Source organism: Helobdella robusta, assembly GCF_000326865.2.
Source record: "Helobdella robusta unplaced genomic scaffold HELROscaffold_55, whole genome shotgun sequence".
NCBI classification, from domain to species: Eukaryota; Metazoa; Annelida; class Clitellata; order Rhynchobdellida; family Glossiphoniidae; genus Helobdella; species Helobdella robusta.
In genome coordinates, this window is record NW_008705295.1 from 512,670 (window position 1) to 536,592 (window position 23,923).

Here is a 23,923-nt window from a genome sequence, read left to right on the forward strand (position 1 = left end):
TACGATGACGATGATGATGACGATGATGACAATGATGATGACGAGAACGACGACGATTATGACGACGATGATGATGATGGTGATGATAATAAAGATGTTTGTTATAGTGCTAAATTATCCTCTACCCATGATCCAAGCATTAAAACATCATCGTACTTTTGTCAATTGATAACATGAATGGGTGAATGAGTGAATGAGTTAATAAGGGTATCATTTAATGAATGAATGAAGGATTGAATGAATGAATGCATGCATGAATAAATGAATGGTTATCTACGTAAAAAATAAACAGATATTTAAAAAATTGTGCAAATGAACGAAAATAGATAAATAAATGGAGATAAATTCGAATGAACCGATGAATGGATGGATAGACAAAATAAAAATGAATAAAAAAGAAATAAAAAATGAAAGAATTATGAATTGCAAAATGAATGGATGTATGGTTTATGGTTGTAATACTTATTAGATGATTATTATTGATGCTTAACTCGATAGAAGGTTGTCATTTTGACGGATGATTTGAGATGTGATGCTCTAAAAAGATGAAAAAAGTAAAGTTGTAATGGTGGTAATGATGCTGATTGGGGCGATAATGACGATGACGACGATGACGATGATAATTATGATGAAAAATATTGTGATGACGACGACGATGACGACGATGATGGAAAATTTAGAAACATAAACCAAAGAGGCCACTATTTGAAACCAGGCAAGCTTTGTTAATTAGAATTTTTATTGAAAAAAAAACAAGAAAAATTATAGAAAAAAATAACCAAAAAGAGCAGATATCTTTTCAGCGCAATCATCTTTTCAGCAGAAAGACAGACAAATAAATCTTGATTAAACAAGTGAATCTCATTCACAGTGTAGCAATAAAAACCATAAGATGATGATGACTTTGATGAATTTAAAGGTAATTAATTGCTACTAAGAAAGCTTATAAATACGTCATTAATACTTATCAAAACATTTCATTTTTCCATCCTCTGCTGCTACTTTATGGCTAATATAATTTTTCAGACGATTTCTTTTATTTCATTTTTGTGTTTAAAACATCACGTACTTGCAGAAAAAGTGACTTTTATATTTTTCCCTCTAAAACATTTTTTAAAATATTATTAGAAAAATAAAATACAAATGTTTAAAAATCAACCCTGTTTATTTATTTATGAAGAATATAATTCATTTACTTTTTAAGAAATCGGGTTTTCCATCAAAAATCTCTTTCAATGGCATTGTTGGAAATAATTTTTTCAACACGTCAATATGATTGAACTGCTGTTGAGAAGTGAAAAATATCGAAGCATTGTTCTTCACTTCTCTTTGTTATTTTATTCCTTTTTTTTGTTAAAGGCAGTATATAAATTTTTAAGAACAGACACACAGATAGAAAAACAGCAGCAGAGCAGCCGTTAGTTGCATTATATCATTATCCATCAGTGCTTATTAAAGTACTTAATGCTTGCAGAGGTTTTATCATAAATAATGCCAATGATTTGATATATGTAAAGACTGTAACTCTCTAGACTTCAGACATTTTATATTCATAGCATTTTTACAATTTTCAGTAATTTATTATGTATTAATTATTATTAGTCATTATTATTTTGTCTTATGTTCATTTAAAACAAATTCATAGAGGCATCTCTTGAAAGCCATCCAGTGTAAATGATATTTTCAACCATGTAATTTCCAGCATGTGTATTTGCTTGACAGGTGTTTCCCATACATAAAGTAGTTTTATCATCATCGTTATCATTATTCTTATCGTTATTATTATTTCTTCTTGACAGCACAATTGTTAAAAAAATTTTATTTTAAACCTTTTTCTGAAGAATGCTAATCTTGCATATCTCATCTACCATCTTATCAATATTTTACGTAATCGTTTGCTTATTTGTTTCTTTGGGTAAATTTCGTCTACTTGGGTCGCCATTGAAAATTTTTTTTTCGGTTTTTTTAAATAATGGATTTGTTTTGCGAAAATCATTTCAATCATCATTTCAAATGGACGATCGACTGCCATTGTTTCGCCTGTTTGATGGAGTTGTTGTCCGATCCGAGGGCTACGCAAGTCGGCCATTATTTTTCATTTTTTTTACTGTTTCTTTCTTAAGTTTTTGGTTCGTTCAGTTGTTTTTTTCTTTGTGATTCTTTTATATAAATTGTTATTTATAGGGAGAAATGTTTTATGATCAATTTTAAATTTCAGTTATTGTATCCACCGCATGCACTGTATGAAATTGATTCAGACAGGTAAATAAATAAAAATAGAATAGGTGTTTGAAACGATATGAAATTATTAAATAAAATTATTAAATTAAAATTAAACAAATACCAAATTAAAAGATTTATTAAAGTAAATAAATGGATAAATAAATTAAAATTTTATTAAAATTTTATTAAAACTCATTGAATGTAAGTAAAGTAAATATAAAAAGATAGACAAATATGAAAAAAATCTTAATGGCAAACTTTTAGAGTTTCAGAGAGATTCGTAAATAATTCAACATTATATTGGCCCAATAAACCAATATTATTGGGGCTATAGACTACTATATCTTCTTTTTAGATCTTTTTATTAACAATTATTGTCTCAAAGGTCTATTAATTATCTTTTACACTATTATCTTTAGTTTTTTTATCACCTTATTAAATGAAAAAACATTGCTTGTACGTTGGATAATTTCTTTTTGTCACATAGTCATGTGTGCAATACATATGGAATGAAATAAAACGCCGTGACCTAATTTTAGTATACCATTAATTAAATTTGTTTTTTTGATATAAACCAAAAAATTGTTATATTTAGATCAGTAGTTGATATATAGAGGTGTAAACAAAAAAATTATCAAAGTACATTCATTAGTTGCACCTGGGAACCAACATAGAGCAATAGAACCAGATAACAAAATCTTGAAAAAAATTATTCATCGTTGATTCATAAATTAATTTATTATTTACAAACTGATTATGTGAATTCATATAATGGGTAAGATGAAAAATGGATTAGATGAATAGTGACATTTTATTAACAGTTATGCCACATTATTACGTGTTTAGGCATTTATACATGTGTGTGTTGATGTATATTTTTTAACCAAGATCATTTGTTTGATCATTTACAATATAATTATTGAAAATGAGTTTAAAAAGTTTGATAGCATTTTCGAAAAAGGTTTTTTTTTTTACAAATTATTAACATAGTTTTGTAATTGATAAAAACTTTCTGTCATACAACTATTGAAACTTTTTGACAGTTACTGAAAATGTAGAAATTCTATAGAAATAAATAAAAAAAACCCACACTTACACACACATCATAGACAGAACTAGCCAAGCTTTCTGATCTAAACATTTTATTTTCTTTAAAACAACAATTCATAAATCTCTGGTGATGTCTGTTGCCTCTACATTTCAATCCCTAGCATAAGCCTACTTTTCATAATAACTGACTTGGCTATTAATATTTTGTATATATTATGTTCCTGCAATTTATTATTCAAATACTTCTTGACATTTAAGTAAATCACTCTTGTTTGTTAAAGTATAATGACTATAAAAAATTTTCATGCAGTGTATGACTCATTCATATTTTATGGCTTTTTTTCAATTTGTTATCAGTTTGTCTAACTTCCAAAATATTTGATGAACTATTTATAGAACATCATTGTGTGTGTGTGCGTGTATGTGTGTGCGCGTGTGTGCGTGTGTGTGTGCGTGTATGTGTACACGTCAATACATCATTATGTAATCTCAGATGTGTATACTTTACATAGGTAGGATTTTTTGTTACAATTCATCTTTTGAGAGCCACCTTATCTAATTCATTTCTCAACAGTAATCTTTTTTCTTCTTTGATGCTCATTATTTATTCTTTCCCTTCCTCTGTTCTCTCTTTATTTTTTCCATTTTTTTTCTTATCTTTATGTTTTTTTCTTTGTTAGTTGTTTTTATTTTAGGATATTTACATGCATAATAATTGAATTATATTATCTAACTGATTTATTTTCAATTTTGTTTATTATTGTTTGATGTAATCTTATGTTTAATTTCTGTTCCTGCCTATTTGTATATTGTATAATACATTCTAAGACTCATATTCAAAGATGAATTTGAAAATTTGTGATTAGATATGTAAGCAAATTTGATCAAATATTAACTAAACTATTTTGTTTTGTTTATGTGCATTACTCTTTTAAATCAATTAAATCACAATTTTTTTGATAATTCATTCTTTATTAGGTGAAAAAGAGATTGGTGATTAGTGAGCTAGTAAGGCTACTGCAGCAGTACCAAGATTTTTTGAAGGAATTGTTGTGTCAGGAGAGTCATGTGGGCAGACTTCTCATTCATCTCTCCATTGGTTTGTATGTTTGTTTTGTTTGTCTGTCTGTGTGTGTGTCTGTCTATTTGTTTGTTTGTTTGCCTCATCGTTTGTTTGTTATTTCACTGGCTACTGTACAATTTTGTTTGTTACTACATAGGTGCTTGATTATAATTAATGACCCATCACCTTTGTTTTCATTGTTGTGGCAGTTGTTTTTATAGCTGATATTGTTTTTTTTCTGTCATTGGATTACTTTCATGATACCCACTATTGCTAATTTTAAAGTTTTTTTATCACTAATGTAATATCAGTTCTATGCACCTTTGCTCTTTATATATTTCTGTGTTTGTTTGTTTATGTGTGTTGTGTATGTGTGTGTGCGTGCGTGCGTAAGTGTGTGTGTACACCTGATTGCTTTAACACAGATACACCACTGCTAATAAACCTGTTTTTAAGCATCTGTTTAGCAGTGCAAGTAAGTTACAGCATGCTCTTGTTGTTAACTTTATTTCAATTAGTAAGTCATTTTTTCATACTTCTTACAACGTTTAATCTCCCACTTCACTATTTTTAGTTTTTAATATGCTGTATGCTTTCTTTCTATAATATACATTCCTCATCCATGTACATACAGTTTTCATGTGTTTAGAGTTCATTTTCTTGCTAAGTGGCACACCTTACTGTGATGCAGTCATTATCAGTTGTCTGTGGTAGTAGATTATTTTTTTATCATCCTTAATACTACCTTCATTAAGACATCATACCTCATTTATGTATGTAACATACTCTACTCTATGAGTAAGTAAGTTTTGTTTCTATAGTGCACTAAATTAAAGCATGTTTTTGTGTACATAATTTTTTTTAATTTTTTGATTTCAATGGTTTCTAATCCACATAAAAATTATATAGGCATGTGTGTGTGTGTGTGTGTGTGTGTGTGTGTGTGTGTGTGTGTGTGTGTGTGTGTGGGTGTGCGAGTGTGTGTGTACATATATACATATCTTCTATGTATAGGTAGATATATATTTCTTCTTAATTACATTTGGTTAATATATTTCTTTGTTGATAAACATAATTGTGCTTAGATTTTCAAGTGATATATTTATGTTTAACCATTTAACATTTGTTTATTATCATAAGTATAATTTATTGCCATCTTGATTTCTTTAAGAGTTAGTTAACTATGTTTCCATCCATCTGCATATCATTGTTTGTGTGCACGTGAATATGTCTATGTAGACAAATGTGCACACACATATATATTTTATATATTTATGTAACTGTTTAGAAATGTATACATTTTTTTGATTATGTTTATATATATATTGTTTTTCGCATTTACATACAAAACCTGTGTATGTATGTGTGTGTCTGTAAATTATCTATCTATCTATCTATCTATCTATCTATCTATCTATCTATCTATCTATCTATCCATCCATCCATCCATCCATCCATCCATCCATCCATCCATCCATCCATCCATCCATCCATCCATCCATCCATCCATCCATCCATCCATCCATCCATCCATCCATCCATCCATCCATCCATCTATCTATGTACATATATGTGTATATACTTGTCTTATTAATAGAGTCTTTAATCATTGCTACCTTATTTGATGTTATTTTTTAACTTTTGTTTTTTTCTTGGCTTTCCATCATTGTGCAGACTTATTGTGCTACATGGAGAGCCCAGCTGGGATGAAGTTAACTGAATGTTAGTATGTATAAGTGTGTTTGTGTGTGAGTGTTTGTGTTTGTGTGTGTGTTTGTGTTTGTGTGTGTGTTTGTGTGTGTGTTTACAATGAATTAGTAAATGATGCATGAACAAAAGAATGAACAAATGAATGAATGTGCAAAGTAGAAAATAAACGAAGGAATGAAAATTAATGGAAAAATATAAGGATGGTCCTGTTTCTGTGTTGTTTTTTGTTTGCAAATGTGTATGTAAAAATGTTGAAGATGATGATAAGTTTTTACGTAATAATGATGCTAGAGATAATGCTGATAACAATAATTGCAACAACTCACATATGAAATAATCTAAATATTTGGAATTTTTCAAATATTTCCAGGTTTATTATTGGTTCTGTCTCTTCAAGGACCAAATAATTTCAGTTTGACTGCGCATTGCATATCTGAAAAAGTATGCACTATATTTTTATCTAAACAAGTTGACTGGATGTTTATGTTACTGTATAATTTTGAATGTTTTTTTTATCACTGACTGAATGACTGACTACTACTTAATCTTGTTGATTTTTCATTGTTCCACCTAATAAATCTATTTCTACTTCGTTAATAATTTGTTAATTTGAGTTATTAACTGCAATACTAATAACATTGACGACACACACACACACACACACACACACACACACACACACACACACACACACACATCACACACACACACACACATCCCACACACACAACATCAAAAATAACAACAGTTAAGTGACACAAGTACTAAAGATTGTGTTCCTCTATATGATGCCTTGTCCCAAATCATTAGGAAATTTCCATGCTCCATCAGTGAAGCTGTTGTTAATAATGGTAACATTTAATTACAATAATTTTTGTTGTCATATTTTCAACTATCTGAATTGAAAATAATTATGGTAAAAATTATAATATTAATAATTATAATAATATAAAAATAATTATGGTGGTTGTGGTCGTATTTGATAAGTTTTATTATAGTTAAAAGTTGAGTTATAGACTTATTCATTCCCCAGGTGATCTGATGAACAGTCTTTCAAATGCTCTGACAGTTCCAAACTACGACATTCAAATGAGTAGCAGTTATGTCATGGTGCAACTAATCACCTCATCATCATCATCATCGACGTCGTCATCTTCTCTTTTGAATTCCACTTTTTTGAAAAAAGTCGGACTGGATGTGTTGCTGCTGTTGAATACTTGTGATCCAGACAATGAACTTGCACTTAATATGCTAGGTAGGTGAGTTTTTTTTTTCCTTATTTCATGTGGTTGCTTTTTTATTATTTATGTTTTTATATCTTAGTGTAAGTAGTATCAATGAGTTGTAAACATTTTTGGTGATGAGATGTTGGAAATGATGATTAGTTCAACAATGGTAACATTTACTTAATTTTCTTATCCTAAGAATATTCTCATCATCATCATCGCTACCAGGTTTACTGAAACTGTGCATATGTCACTCTGATGAAGTGAGTGAGTGCATCCTAAGAGTGATGGAGCACGACGAAGGAATGAAAGTGATGATGACGATGAAGAAGATGATGATTGTTAAGAAGAATCCAAAAGTCAGTCTTATCATTTAGTAGTGTTATTAATTTTATATGATGTTATTTCTAACCACGCTGATAAAGAATGTGAGTTATCATTATAATGGTTATCATAAGTAATTTTGTTATGCTCTTTCATTCTGACCTAACCATGTTCTACTTTGTGAATCAACTCATTCTTGCTGAATCAATTCTTTTTAAAAGAAATTAAAAGGAATTATTAAACTGACATTATTCATTAAAATAATAATTGATAATGACATTGTTTGGTTAAATAACACATATAACTGGATGTAGCTAGTAGCAGCTGTAGTACAGTGTTTGATGTCCATGCTACGTGGTTCTTATTTTGTGGAGTTTGCTCAGCATATGTTCAAAGCTGATATTGTTGGTCAGTGATATATATAAAATTTTTTTTTATCAAGCGATATAATTATTATCATTTTTATTATTCTTCTTATTACAAATATTATTGTAGTTTTTAATGTTATGGTGAACAATTTTTTTGAAAGAATGTTCTTAATTCGGATTTGTTACTTTCAAATACAGAGTTTCTGTACGAGACAATGAATTCTCTCAATGAAACACTTGTCAGGTTGGTTGAATGGTGTGACGGTAATTATATAAATAAATAAATTGATTGATTGATTGACTGACTGATTGATTGATTGATTAATTAATTTATATACCTGTTTCATTTCATTAAATTAAATTCATCACAGCTGAATGCGACATCATTCATTCATGTATTAATTCACTAACTTATTTCTTAATGTATGCTATGGCTACTTTTATTTCATTCAGTTCAGTGTTCTGCTGTTTAAACTTGCTGACAGAGCATGAAATGTTTTTTAACAAGTGTTACCAGCTTTATGGTTATAAATTATTTTATGATGAAAAATTAAAATAAAAGTTTATTTTAAATAATAAAGCAAATAAGCAAATATTTGTCACATTTTTGTAAAAGTTTTTTGATCAATCCATTCAGGTATGGATACAATTGCTAGATGCATCAATGATTCACTTGACGCCTTACACATGCACTCATTGAATTATGGCTTGGAGCTCATTGTCAACATCCTTAAAAAGTTATTTTCATTGATTTGTCTATGGCGTTTATGGTATTTCAATGATTACATTTTTTGCTTGGTTTGATGAACATCTTCATCATCATTTCAATCATCATCTTATTCATAATCCCAATCTCAATCACCATCCCCATCATTCTCCACAAGACATCCATCAGAAAGTAGTTTGAAATTATTCAACAATGATCAAAACCTCTACATCAGCTGCATCAACATTGTCAGCAAACTTCTTGAGTTACAACACTTAGATATAAATTTGTTGAACTTGGCTGGAAGCATGTTTGTAATATTAATAAGGTTTTCTTTCACTTTATTGTTTATTATATCTATAATAAATAATAATTATAATATAAAACAATTATCATTTTTTCCTAATTAACAGGCCAGACCACGTAATAGAGCCACTGCCGTTGAAAGAAATCATATCCACATTTGAGTGCTGCATAAAACTCATGCACCAGATAACTTCAACTAACAACAACAAATTTGTGAACATGAATAAAGTGGAAATATTCAACATAATGGAATCGATGCTGAGTTTGTTAGCTCTAGCGTTTTGCAGGTAAGGATTCTTCATTTTATTGTATTATTTTAATTTTTTTCCAATTTTTATTACTAATTTTAGCAACCATGTTTTACAAAGATTTGTATTTTTTAGTATTGAAAATGTTTTTTTTTGTAATATTTTTTCAGACTTTTATCTGCAGCTGTATCAAACAATTTACTGGATGATTCAGCTTTTTGCTTGACATCTGAAGCTCCAGACACTAACAACAACAAAAGCAATGACTATGACATTAGTGACGACATCAACACCTCGAAGCATCAACTGGTGCCAACATCACAATCAGAGATACAACAACAACAGAGTCCATGCTGTGGCATTGAAAATTTTTCAAAGTGGATGTTGAATTTGGTGGAACATTTTTTCCTGCCTATGTGCTTGGTAAATTGATTTGTTACCATTATTACATTTTGTTTGGTAAATCATTATTGTATGTAACAATAATAATCATTATCTTCTATATATCACCTTCTTCATCATTCTTATACCTTGAACTGTAATTATCCAATTTAATATCCAGAACCACCTGAATGAGATGATATTCCGCAATGACCAAAACAACAACGTTAATAATGTTAGCAACAACAACAACAACCTCAGTGATGAATTCTATGACAGAGTCAATATTACAATAGTTGAGAATGTGCTGAATTCATTAATGTTGTGCTTAAAAACATTACCATCCCTCCAGTTAAAATATCAGCATGGAGTATTTTCTGAACCAAACTTCAATAACAAAATTGTAAAATCAACTCTTATATGCCAACTGTTTATTCTTAAGTCAGTCAAAAAGTATGTTTCTGTATGATATTTGTTAGTTTTGATGATTGAATAAATTTTTTATTTTTGTATTTATTCATTCATTCACTCATTCATTCATTCATGCATGCCGCATTCATTTATTCATTCATTTAGTATCACAGCTACTCTGGTCGGTCTATCAGACGAAATCATCATCAGCACATTACTGCACAACATTCCTTACTCACATTTATCTGTTGATAACAATGATAATGGCCATCATCATCATCATCATAGTGATGATAACGTTCGTTCTGGTAATGATGATTTTAATAAAAATGATAAAGATGATGGTATCAGATTGTGTTTAAAATATGGAGTCCCTTTGTTGAAAGGTTCGAAAAAAATTGCTTTGTATTTTCAGAATTTTTATAATTATCTAAAATAATTTTTAAAAATTCTTCACAAACATTTTCGCGTCATTTGTTATTATAATTAATAATTTCGAAATTATATCGATATAATTTCGAAATTATGTCGAAATTATATCGAAATAATTTTGAAATAATTTCGAAAAATTATCAAAATTTCTCACCAGGCTCCATTGAAAGAATGATCAGCCAACATTTAAAATGTCACATAAGGGAGAAAAAATCTAATTCCGAAAATAATAATGTTAATAATGATGATGATAATAATAATAATAATAATAATAATAATAATAATAATAATAATAATAATAATAATAATAATATCGATGATGATGATGATGACCACCATGATGATGATAATGATGGCAGTGATGATGTCACAGAGATGTACCAACATCATTGTAGTGTTACGCTGTTACTATTGCTCTACCAATCACATTCAAATAAAGTGTTGTTAGTTTGGCTCGTCATTATTATAATTATAATTATTGTAATTTATAATTATTATTAATATTATCACTATTATATCAAGGGTGAGGTTTTCATCATCATTTTTATTATCATTTTTTTGCTTTAGTATAGTATTTTTTCATTTGTTCGTCTGTTAAATCTTTTTTTTTTACAGAAGCATAGAAGATAAGGCCATTCTTTCATTCCTTCTATCTTTCATCGATTCTTATTCGCTCCATCCATCTACATCATCATCATTTAGTTTACTGACTTGTGTGCTTTCTTTGATGTGTGTTAGTATTCATGATAGTAACAATAATGATGATTGTATAAATAGGGTTGATGATGATGATTAGGATGTACTGTTGTTAATAATGATAATTATGACGATGACGACGATGATGATATGAAGCACTATACAATAGTTGAACTGTTTTCAAGTTTGTCGTAATATTTCAACTTTTTACAGAGTATTAACGTGCAGAATTTGAAAACATATACAGGTCAGCAGCAAGTGAATGAATGAGTTCAGAGTGAGTGAGTGAGTGAGAAAATGAGTGAATGAATAAATTTGAGAGTGAGGAAGATAACAAGTAATGATTTGTTGAAATAATGATGAATAAAAAAATTATGGCTATGAATAAGAAAGTAGGTTTTTTCAGATTCTCTCCAGGTTTTACAGGACTGGATGAAAAAAACATTGCCAAATAACATTAACCATTGGTGTAATGGTGATGACAATATCAATAATAACATTAACAATAATAACGAAAGCAATAACAATAGCAATAGGAGTAATAATAATAATAATAATGGTAATAGTTATGTGATGAAAATCTTGAATTGGTCGTACAAACATCATGTATTTCTAGAATTTATTGAAGATTTTATTGTAAGTTTCATTTGCTAGCATGTGATGATGTCAAAGTGATTAAGATGATTATGTAGAGAATGAATCAAGATGGTGGTTTAAGATGAATAAGATAATGATGAATGATATTAATGACAATTATCTCATTCATATACTTAGCTACCTCATGTTCTACTGAATGATGATAATGTTGGTTTTTTCATCACGTTATCATCAAATCATACCAGCTGTCTATACTCTCTTGTGGTCAGTATTATAATTTTTATTGTATTTGTTGTATATAAGTTTTTAGAGGCGGCTTGAAACAACATTTTTTTCAACAAAACGAAGCATAATTAGCGCCTCTGAAGATAGTTCAACAGAGGCGCTTTAAAAATCTACAATGCAATGCAATATAAGTAGATCATTCGTTGTTGTGCGGTAGCCCATTTACCACAAATGGGCTACCGCACAACTAAATATATAACAACATAAATACCACAAATTTTATATGTACCTTTTGAATACAATGAAGATGGCTTTAAGGTATTTCAATACTAATTATATCTTCTCAATGTTTCTCTATAAAATGGTTTCTATTTCTTCATTTTATTCGTGAATTATTTCAAATTATTTTAATCATGGCTCCACACGCACCCGATTGAATTTCACTCCAAATGGTTTCAGAAAATTTTAGTAAAATCGGAAGAGAGAGAACTGATAACGAACTCTCTGAAGATAATTCTAAACTCAATTTCCCGTCATCACAATCATGACCAGCAGCAGCAGCACAACTACAATCATAACCGCCGGATGAGGAGGATGAAGAAGATGATGGTTGTAGCTGCTTCTAAAATGTTTCTACATCTGACCAACGTCGTGCCCAGTAATTCATTTATTCATTTCCATCCTCTTGATGATGCGACGGTGATGATGATGTTTGTGTTGATGATAATGATGCAAAGATAATGGTGATAAGATGAAATGGTAGTGAATTGATAAAAAAAGCCTTGAATTATTTAGTAATTTTTATTTAAAACTTTTAAAAATAGCTTTTAACTTGGCTTGCTTCATCAAGATTCTGTCACATTTCTACAGTACCAACCTTGATGCTGACGACAATGATGATGATGATGATGGCATTGACGAAGATGATAATGATGATGATAACGACACCAAAGTTAACAAAAATAATAACAGCAACTACAATAATAATAATAATAATAATAATGATGATAATAATAATAATAATAATAATAATAATAATAATGTTAAAGTACCTGTCAGGGATCTGAAAATTGTTCAGCATGGTTAGCCTTTATTGTTGTCATTATTATTATTATTTTTATTATTATTATTACTAGTAGTAGTATTTTTTATTTATTAGTATTTAAAATTATGTCGACAGCTATATATATATATATATTTTTTTACACGCCAAACATTCGGTAGAATTTATAGAATATTATAAAAATTATGATCTATTACCAACATATATATATAACATTAACATTATTATTATTATTATTATTATTATTATTATTATTATTATTATTATTATTATCATCATTATTATTATTATTATTGTAGTTGCTGTTATTATTTTTGCTTTTGTTTGATTGAATAAAAGTGATTTGATTTGATTTGATTTGATTTGATATATATATATATATATATATATATATATATATATATATATATATATATATATCATTTTTAAATACTTTTAATAGTTCAAGAATTACTGAAGTTTCCGACTCTAGAAAGTTACAAGGATTCAATTAATAATAAGACCAACAACAGCAATAATAATAATAATAAAAAACATGATAATCATTACCATCACTATATCCATACGCTGTTTGCTGATAAAAATAATGATAACATTTGGCTGTATAATTCTTCCCTGGAGTTTCTTCTTCGATTACTCGTATACTCGTATGATAGATCTAATGATCAGGGTTGTTTCTCGGATTACAATTTGATTGATTGATTGACTAGTTGGGACTTATTGATTGATATGAATGATTGGTTGATTGGTTGATTGATTGATATGAATAATTAAAGAACTTATTTATTTTTGTCATCGCTAGTGATGCTGATGATGTCTAAATGATAATGATATTGTCGTTGCAGTGTATCACATATTATCAATGAATTCTGGCAACCTTATTTCGTTCATCAATTATATCAACACGTATGAAGACACAAGAAATATCGAAAAATTGAGCGCGTTATCCTTGCTTATATTGTGTCTTCTGATGACGTTTAGATTATCATCCAATCATCAGGTAATGTCTAAATAATCATGTTGGACTATTAATTTATTAAGCGCTTTCGCTATTTCAGTTGAAAGCTTCATTGCACGTGAATTTAAACCACGTCAACCTAACTGTAAAAACAGCAATGACAACAACTGCAATGAAGTTGTTGTTTTGGTCTTTATATTACATTGACATAACGTCAATGTACCCGTGTGTGGTTGTCCATAACGACAACAACAACATATTGAGTAACAACAACAATGTCAGCGACGGTGTTGATTTTACAGCATCAGAAGACTTTATACTAGGTCAAATGATGCTATCACTCAACCAGATAGTTGTTGTACGTTTGTTGTTTTAGTAGTTTTTTTTTTTTATCAAAAAACTTTAAACTATATTATATTGTACATGTTGTTAAGTCTTCAAGATATATATTTCATTGTCAGATGTGCATCCATCTGTTTTACTACTGTAGTTTTTTCTTTAATTTGAAAGGAAGATGAACTTCTGAAAATATTGGCAATCAATTGTCTGACATCAGTTCACAAATGCACCCAGCTTAAAAAAATAGGTAAATTTAGTAAATTTTCTGCCGTGGAATAATTTTGTGATGAAGAGTAAATACTGAAATAATTAATTGCAAAGATAAATGAATAGATGTTAATAAATTTTAAGAGCTATTCACTGGTGATGGTTGGTATGAATGTTTACTGAAGCTCGTCCTGTCAAACGTCACATCAACTCTGGCAACGTCTGAGGAAACACAGAAAACGTCAACAACCAGCCAGCCAACGTCAGCAGTCACACAACGCCTAAAAATTCATATGTCCTCTTTGAAGTTCTTCTCATTTGTTCGTTGACAGCTTTCACAGGAAATTTTTTTTAAATACGCAAACTGAATTAAGTTTATTAAAGATATTTATGTATTTCGACAGATGTTAAACTTCAAAGAGTCAGCATTCGCGAGGCATGTGCAGGCCATTGGCAGTCTGTTCTGCAAGAATATTCTCGTAACAGTCACATTCATCAACTTAATTGAAAAGGTAAGTTCGCATTCTATAAAAATCTTCAGTGGATACTATATCACACAAATAATGATAATCATTTAGATCCTGAACAAGAATTTATTGAAGGATGATCAAATATTGAGAGAAGTGAAGGAGAAGATAAAAGACATAAATGATGGAAAGATAGAGCCAGTAAATGACACGAACGAGTATAACCTCCACGCCATATTTAACAGGTCTGTATGCTAACAGAAATGTTCATAGTCTCTGATTTATTTACTTTATAAAATTGTGATTTATTAAACTGCATATACTATGTAAACTATGATAGTACTTAATTTTAAGTTGTATCACTGTCGTAAGCTTGACGTTAATAAAAATATTTTTTTATTTTCACAGGCTTTTTGCTTCAGCTATATAAATGCGTACGACAATCCTGCGTTTGGGACAACTTTCTATTTATAAATTCGTATCTTATAATTGAATATAGACACACATAACCAACGAAAATTTGTCTAAATAAATTATTCAAAGTTCAAATGTTCACATTATTGATTTTCATTTAACGATGACTGTAGCCAGCTGCTTCGTAGTCATTTCGTTTGTTTTCTTTTTTCTAAATGCAAGAAACCTCTTTTCACTGAAAATTATTAAATGTTTCATTGTTTCAAATTGTTTCATGTTCCATGAATAAAAAGATCAAGTCTGATAAGTGAAGTTAGCGACTTTGATGGTTTGAAAAATATTAAGCTTCGTTAGTGAGTGTTCATCTAATCAAATCAATCAGTCACGTGATTGTACAGACCTTGCAATCCCAGATGACCAGCTGGCCGTCAGCAGCGGTTGTACTGAACTTAGCACACTTGTCCTTCGTTCCCGAATGGATGCTTATCTGGCTGTAGTGATTGGCGGCGGTAGTTCAAACAAAAACCACAAGTAAACAATAATAATGTTTAGTTCTCATATTGTTAAATATTTACTTCGAAGCCATTTGTAATAAGTTCTATTAGAAATGATAAGAGCATACGTTATAGTATTTTGGTGAATGGAGTTGAGAGTTGTGTCTGAATTGTCAGTTGTACCTCTGGTATCTTGAGTACGGAAGTGTGCCATGGCTCTGCATTTAGTTATGGAGATTTGAAAACACGGCTTTAATGAACGCTAATGAACTGTATTCACAATATTTTTGTCAATAGTTAATGTCTAATCTTTAAATGCAAAAAACATTGCAAGTAGGTGCTGCAGTATAAGCTGAATATTTGATGAAGCTGACATTGACAGTCAAAGAAATAATAATTCAGGAAAAGATAAGATGATTCAGTAAAAGATAGAATGACTCAGTGAGATAGAATGATTCGGTGAAAGGCCGACCCTCCCTTCTTGGTTTCAGTCTGCTTGTTGTCAGCATCAATCTTGGCTTTAAAGGTGATGGCTCCATTGTTGTATGTGTAACTGAGAGGAACACAATCATAGCCCTTGTAAAAAAAAGTTAAGATAACTTTTTGACTTGATTAAATGTGCCACTATAATGAAATAGAAAATATCAAAATTATTGTCTGTTAAATCAAAAATTAGGTCTATAAAACATTTTGATATTTATGATTGTAAAATGCACATTGAATAAAATTGAAAATACATAACAAATTTATGACTAATTCACAGCAGCAGCAGCAGATAAAAAAGATTGAAACATCACTAACAGCAACAACCAGGGCAGTCTCACTGGTCCAGGTTATGTCAACAAATGGTAGGTACTCAGTCTTCACAATGGTCAGTCTATAAAACAAGTCAGTGTTTATTTTTGAAATCATCCATGTTACTAAGAAGATTTTCAGACATTTAAATAATGCAAATAGAGAGAATCTAACAAGTTTCCTTTGGCAGAATCAGCAACACAGATGGAAGAATCATGTCCTACCCAGGCCAGTTTATCACCAGATCCTGAGAAACTTATCCCATGAATCCAGCCACCTGGTCAGCAGAGGTTGATGTCTTATATTAGAATGAATATCTTACAAGTGACTAATTATTTTAAATATTAAAAACAAGTCGTGTGGTACAAAGCGAGCAAAAATGGAAGCCAACAAACCTCCCTCAGTTGGAAATTCAGCCAAAAGATTGGCAAATGTCAACTTGCTACCCCAACTTGTTGGTGATGGTGACTCATTCACCTCTTTCATCGATGCACTGTACACTCTGCAGATTTGAAAAAACCACTAGACTAATTTATAACGTTAAGTTTTGACAAATAAATTACAATACATAGGTTCAATTAGGTTCATATGTTGATATGCAAGTAAGTAAAATAGAACCTGGCTTTAAAATCAGTTGATCCACAAGCCAACAGCTGGTTATTCTTGTGCCAATCCAAGCTAATTTTGTAAAATAAATTAAGTTCCAATAATTTAATTTCTAATAAAATCTGAACTTGAATGAAAAATAAATCTTCACCAAGTAATTGTAGATCTGATTGGCTTCTTGATCTTCTTATTGGTCCACCAATCGTTCATGGAATCAAAGTAGCAAACAGACACAGATCTATTGCCACTACCAACTGCAAATTTATTTCCCTCAGGTGACCACTTGACACACGTGGCTGCCCTTGTTATTCCAAGAACCACCAGGGCTGGCTTCCACTTGCCATCTGTCAGTGTCCAGACATGGGCATTACGATCCTGTCAATCATGGTAAAGTTTAGGTAGGAAAATCCTAATAAAATTAAAAATCTCTAATTCAAAGTTGTTTAGTGGTGACAATTTTTTATTAGGGTGTGTAACAATTGAAAGATTTGTTTATTATTTCATTTTTTTATTTTGAACATTGAAGAAAAGATAACAAAAAAATAATTTCTGACAGCAGCACAGGTGACAATCTGATTGCTCTTGGGAGACCAATCTATACCGGTAATCCTCTGAGCATGGTCAGTCAAAGTTTCCTTCAGTGTCCATCTTCCTCCAGAGAATCCATGAATTTCAACTTCATTGGAGTTCAAAGAAATGGCAATTTCTGTTTATTAGTTTTGAATGACAGCTGTCTTAATCTTTTAAGCAATTTTTAATTAAATTTTAAATTGAGAATTGTTTTATTTACAAGTGGGTGTGATTTTGATAACTGCCCTATTTATATAATTAAAAAACATCTCTCAATTAAACATAAATGTATCTCTATTAACACAAATTTAATCTTTCATTTTATGTTTAACAGTCATAATTAGCTATTTTATCGAAGTTTTTTTTTGAAAAACTGAAAATAAATGACTTTTAAATTTTTAATTAAACTTTATTAAAAATTTATTAACTAACGATTCCTTTCCTTATTCCAAGAATGGCATGAAATCGGGTCGACGCCGAAGCTGTAACTTTCAGGCATGATAAATTATTAACCAATTAAATGGAATTAATAGAACTGAGCTACGAAACTCGCGGACTCTGGTCAGTCTACGCGAAAATCAATCAACTCAAACTTCAAAAATCTGTTCCGGGTTCTGATAGCGGAAGCTAAATGTAAATTTTGATAAAAAAAACTGCTGAAAAGTGAATTATTTTGGAAAGTCAGTCGTTTTTATTGTTTTTGAAATTAAAATTTAGTAATAAATTTAATGAATTCTAAAAATATTTATTTAAAATATTTATAAAATAGTATTGAAATTATTTATTTGACAAAATACCATTGAGTTTTTCCAAATTCAAAGGTTTCTAAACTCAATGGTATACCATTGAAGTATGGAAAAACTCTTCTTAAATCGGTGATTACTCTGCTAAGTTCTCAAGCGTCTCGAGAAATGTTAATTGAAAATAGAATTTTTTTAGAAGATTTGTGTTTGTCATAAATAAATTAAAATTTGTGTAATAACTATTTGAATGAAATTATTTTCATGTCATTTAAAAAGTTCGTTTGTTGAGTTTGGTGTGTTCCAACATTTCTTCTTTTTTTAATTTTAATTATTAAGGTTGTTTTAAAATTTAAAGGGCTTTTTCATTTTTAAATTAAAATTAAATAATTTAAAATATTAATTATTATAAAAATATTAACTAACTGGTATTAGCAGTTAGTAAATAAATGTTTTTGAAAGAAAATTATCATTCAAACATTGTTGCTGTTCTATTAATAATATAATAATAATTGATTAAAAATGTCATTCTCATTAATAATAAACTAAGATATGAATAATAATTTATTAATTAAAAATTCAAATAAATGAATATGTGATGATTGTAATGCTATGTAGTCTTCATTTACATTTGGTATCCAATGATAACCTGGTAATGATAACAAACTCAAACAGAGTTAAATAGCATGTCAGCATAGTAAAGTAGATCAAAGTGAAATAAAGTTAATAAAATAGAGAACACAAATATAAATAAAACAGAGCATTGAACTTCATTGCAGTATGTATGTATGTGAATATATAGTATATATATGTATATATTATATACACTAGCAAACATTATTGCATGGATTGAATAAGCTTTCTTATATAATAAAATATAGATAGAAACATTGACTATTCTATTGTAATGCACTTTGTTAAGCATATATATACAATGCATAAACTACTTACATCAGTTATGTTGCTATCAGATGACTTTTGTTCATTATGTAATATTTAATAGATAAAATATAGTTGGGAACAAATCAGATGAAATATTAGGTTGCATTGGATTGTATATAATTCATAACAACATTGAAACAAAAGAGGCCACGTTTAAAAGTTGAATGAATGAATAAAGGAGATGTACCAGACATCAGAGCAGATAATTCCGTACAAGTACAACAAAAAGTTGGACTCGATAGACGAATCGATACACAGTAGTTGTAACAATATTAACCTCGCAACATCTACCAATTCGACATCGACTCCTGTCATGACGACTTCAAATTCGATCTTTGATACATCTCAGAGAGATGACGAAAACCCTAATATTCTTGTCTTTAGAAAAGTCAGCTTAGTAATTTTTTTTATTCTAAATTTTAATTATTTTTTTCAATTTTTATTCAATTTTTGTTGTTTTAATACATTTTTTTTATTTTACATTTCACATATATTTCTATTAAAATTTTTATTTTTCAAAAATATAACCAAGATGGAGGCACTGCTTGAAATGATGCAAGATCCAGTCATTGGTATTGATGTGAGGACAGTCAAACAGTTTATGACGAAGATTCCAAGTGTTTTTACAGGTGAATTAATGCATCCTTTTTATTTCATTCAAAAACTTTTTTAAGAGACTGCAAATTCACTTACAGACAGATGAATTTTTAGTATCTCATACTTTTTTTGCGAAATGATTTCTTGTTAAAAATTTTTTTATGTCTTGTTTTTTCATTTAAGATTCTAAGAAATGTATATACTTAACTTCATTCTAGGAGTACTTTTAAACTGCAATGCTTTTTTCTATTTTACTGGATTTTAATTTTAAAAGTTTCATTTCCTTTTAAAAATTCTTTTGTTTTTGCTTCATCCAATTTCTTTTTTTTTGTCTATGTTTTTTTTTTATCTTCGTGCTACAAATTTTTTTCTATTAACACTTGTTTGTTTTATGGAAATATGTAGTTAGTGTTGTTGTCTGTTTGTCTGTCTGGTCTGTTCGTTTGTCCGCCTGTCTGTTTGTCTGTCTGTTTCTGGTTGGTTGGCTGGTTTTTTTTCCCAAAATTGTTCTGATGTATTCCAATAGAGATGCTGATCCATTGTGATCCATCTCAGCCAGTAGAGTCATTGTTAAATTTGATTTGTTAACTTTGCCAGTGTTTCTATTAACTGATACAACAGATTCACTTGTTCACCATTATTTATTGGAAAAATATCATTTTACTTCTTTTACTCATTCATTTGTTTGATTGTTCATTAATTCATTCATCTTTTTATTCATTCATTCATTCAATCATTCATTTTTTCATTCATTCATTTATTTACCATTAGTTTATTCATCTTTTTATTTATTCATTTATTTTTCATTCATTTATTCATTCATTCATTTATTCATTCAATCATTCATTCGTTTATTAACCATTCATTCTATCTATTCATGTAAGTTTTCTTGATTGATCTATTTTTCAGTTCATCTGTTTATAACATTCTCTTGTTGCCATTCATTCTTTCATTCGTTCATTTATTTATTTGTCTATTCATTCCTTCATTCATTCATTCATTCATTCATTCATTCATTCATTCATTCATTCATTCATTCATTCATTCATTCATTCATTCATCCATCTTTCAATCTGTCTATCCATCGAGTGATGGTGATGCACATTAATAGGATTGATTTAATCCAATTGTAATGTACACCACATCACAGCATTATAGCCACCTAGAAGTTCTTAAGTGCTAGAGAGAACTTAAATTCACTTTTAAACTGTTTCTTTCTTTTTTTCATTCATTCGTTCATTTGTTTTTTTTATTTCCTCTTTCTATCCATTTGCTTTTGTTATTGCAGCTGTCTTTATTGATAGGTAGTTGGTGGTGTTTGTGTTTAGTCTTGAAGTGTTGCTGATATTGTTGTTGTTGATGCTGATGTTGATATTGAAGTTGATGTTGTTGTTGATGTTGATATTGTTGTTGTTGTTGTTGATGTTGTTGATGTTGTTGTTGTTGTTTTTGATGTTTAATGGTCGTAGTATCAGTAATGGAATTATTAATAGTAACGTTTTCAGAATAGCGATGAATTAATGAATAAATAAATGAATGAATGGAAGAGTTGGTGGAAGCACTTGTAGGCTAGGTGATATTCTGGTAAAGGCGTCTCTTCATCATCATTGCTATCATAACCATCACCATCATTACCATCATCATCATCATCATCGTCCTAATTGGCATTATCATCAACGTCATCATCATCTTCATAGACGCCATCATAGTCATCTTCGCCAACGTTATTGCTGCTTCCGGCATCATCATCATCATCATCATCATCATTGCCATCATCATCAATATCGTCGTCTTCTTCTTCATCGTCATAGAAGTTTTTAATTCGTTGGCATCATTATCATCATCATCATCCTCATCGCCATCATCATCATCAATATCGTCGTCGTCGTCTTCTTCATCTGCATCATTAGCAGTTCTCTTCCATTATATTGCACAGTGAATATTTATTGACCTCCCATCATTAGCATCATTATCTTTATTCTTATTTTTATTGTTATGAGATGATAATGGTAATACAGCGATTATGATAATGATATCTCTGTCGATGATGATGATGATGATGATAATATAACCTCTTTGGTATTGCTTCTATGTGGACCCATTTCTTAATGTCTTACTGAGAATGTAACTATAAAATGACTTGGATGAGAATGATGATGGTGGAGGTTGAAAGGAGGACAAAGAAGATGAGGATGATGATGACGTTGATGAGATTGAAGAAGACGATGATGTCAATAATGATAATGTTGACGATTTCCTAATATGCTAAGAAACTTTCTTTTTTTCTTTGTTAAATATGTTAACTTTATTCATTGGGACGCAAATTTTCATCCCATGTGCAATCAATACACACAGACAGACATTCACAGGCCCGCCCACACACACACAGATAAACACAGACACACACAAACACACACACACAAACAGATATGCAGACGCATCTATACCCATGCCGGCTAATACCCATAGTTAAAAATACCAGTATACTGGCATGCATGGCTATAATTTAATCAACCAACCTGACACCATTCTCTTTATTATCATTGGCTTCTCTGTAACTTCACTTTTAGCACATTCCTTGGTTACATTTAAATAATTTTATGATGGCGTCGCGTGCATGTTGTTGTCGTCATCATCGTCATCGTCGTCGTCTTCATCATCATCTTCGTCATCATTGTTACCATTATCATCAATGAAATCGTCATCGTAATCATCATCATTGTCACCGTCACAATCATCATCATCATCTTCAAATTCATCATTATCATCACTACTATCATCATCAATACTATCATCATCACTATCACCATCGTTATCATCATCATCGTCATCACTATCATTATCACAACCAGGCACAGATTTGATCAACTGGTTTATGAAAAACTTGGATGTTGAAGATACAGGTGAGTGAGTTTGTCTTGCTTGGTGCATTTTTGTCATTTTTATTATTATTGTTGTTGTTTTTGTTGTTGTTATTTTTATTGTTTATGTTCTTATCTTGATCACTACATGAGCAGGTCTATAATTGTAATAATAACCATTTAATCACGACAGTTATCATCATTGCAATCGTCATCATCACAATCATCACCATCACAATCATCACCATTACAATCATCATCACATTCATCATCGTCACATTCGCTATCGTCAAATTCATCATCATGACCTTGAACTGCCAGCTGAAGCCTTACATCTTGCCAATTTGCTTGGTACTTACGGTTACATTTTCCAGGTGTATGTCGACCACAAACTCAACTTCAAGGGCGATGGCCCATTCTATAGATTCCAGGTTCTAAACACGTTGCGCCGTGTTTGTCTCTGCTTGTATGTGTATTTGTCTGTCTGCCTGTCGGCCTGCCTATATGTCTGTCTAATTATATGTACTCTATTCATTCATTCATTTTATTTATTCGTTCGTTTTTTTAATTATTAATTATGTTTATGACTTTTATTTTTTAATAAAAACTTAAATATAATTATTCTCCTTCACTGATATGAGTCATTGTTGTTATCACAAACATGATCATCTTAACCGTTATTATCATCAATAACAACAACAATGCAATCATCGTCATCATTGTTATCATTTAGACGCCATGCTTATGGCCTTCCAAAGTCATAGAACCTGAAAATTGTGATTATGGTTAGTTGTCGGAATGATTGATTGGTTGGTTGATTGATTGGTTGATTGAATGATTGATTAGTTTAGTTTAGTTTACAGAGCTCTGAATTGATTAATTAATTTAGTAATTTATTTGAAAT

At 29.9% G+C, this 23,923-nt stretch overlaps 4 protein-coding genes across 4 annotated transcripts in view; 3 read left to right on the top strand and 1 right to left on the bottom strand.

Moving 5' to 3' along the window:
- Nucleotides 1–3,148: 3,148 nt before the first annotated feature.
- On the top strand, nt 3,149–10,074 carry HELRODRAFT_179592 (hypothetical protein; the record flags this gene model as incomplete). Its single annotated transcript, XM_009028409.1, has 13 exons — nt 3,149–3,184; nt 4,252–4,372; nt 6,011–6,058; nt 6,417–6,487; nt 6,795–6,897; nt 7,080–7,301; nt 7,501–7,631; nt 7,911–8,004; nt 8,602–8,701; nt 8,849–8,980; nt 9,084–9,263; nt 9,395–9,647; nt 9,787–10,074. The coding sequence occupies 13 exons, from the start codon at nt 3,149–3,151 to the stop codon at nt 10,072–10,074; spliced, it is 1,779 nt and encodes a 592-aa protein (XP_009026657.1).
- A 1,444-nt stretch (nt 10,075–11,518) lies between these two features.
- HELRODRAFT_179593 (hypothetical protein) lies at nt 11,519–15,430 on the top strand (the record flags this gene model as incomplete). The annotated part of the gene is made up of 7 exons (XM_009028410.1): nt 11,519–11,536; nt 12,519–12,624; nt 12,791–13,048; nt 14,143–14,264; nt 14,938–15,045; nt 15,112–15,245; nt 15,409–15,430. 7 exons carry the CDS (start codon nt 11,519–11,521, stop codon nt 15,428–15,430), a joined length of 768 nt encoding a protein of 255 aa, XP_009026658.1.
- HELRODRAFT_185993 (hypothetical protein) lies at nt 15,379–18,501 on the bottom strand. The gene is made up of 11 exons (XM_009028411.1): nt 18,312–18,501; nt 17,864–18,015; nt 17,461–17,684; nt 17,322–17,381; nt 17,099–17,205; nt 16,878–16,980; nt 16,710–16,785; nt 16,381–16,484; nt 16,037–16,126; nt 15,815–15,905; nt 15,379–15,649 (listed from the first exon to the last, which is right to left on the bottom strand). Exons 1-11 carry the CDS (start codon nt 18,376–18,378, stop codon nt 15,647–15,649), a joined length of 1,077 nt encoding a protein of 358 aa, XP_009026659.1. The 5' UTR covers nt 18,379–18,501; the 3' UTR covers nt 15,379–15,646.
- Nucleotides 18,502–19,874: 1,373 nt separating this feature from the next.
- HELRODRAFT_87051 (hypothetical protein) overlaps nt 19,875–23,923 on the top strand; it is a gene marked incomplete at both ends in the record, with an annotated part of 9,450 nt that continues 5,401 nt past the window's right edge. Inside the window, 4 exons of the mRNA XM_009028362.1 lie at nt 19,875–20,190; nt 23,011–23,061; nt 23,341–23,450; nt 23,753–23,804. Coding sequence (XP_009026610.1) covers nt 19,875–20,190; nt 23,011–23,061; nt 23,341–23,450; nt 23,753–23,804 — 529 coding nt within the window. The remainder of the gene's footprint in view (nt 20,191–23,010; nt 23,062–23,340; nt 23,451–23,752; nt 23,805–23,923) is intronic.

Excerpts from the sequence above, each read along its gene's own strand:
- HELRODRAFT_185993 (XM_009028411.1), bottom strand. The coding sequence starts at position 18,378 with ATGCCTGAAAGTTACAGCTTCGGCGTCGACCCGATTTCATGCCATTCT. Across the intron at positions 17,206-17,321 it reads TCAACTGATTTTAAAGCCAG|AGTGTACAGTGCATCGATGA; the intron begins GTTCTATTTTAC and ends TCAAATCTGCAG. Across the intron at positions 16,127-16,380 it reads ACTGAAACCAAGAAGGGAGG|AGCCATGGCACACTTCCGTA; the intron begins GTCGGCCTTTCA and ends AACTAAATGCAG.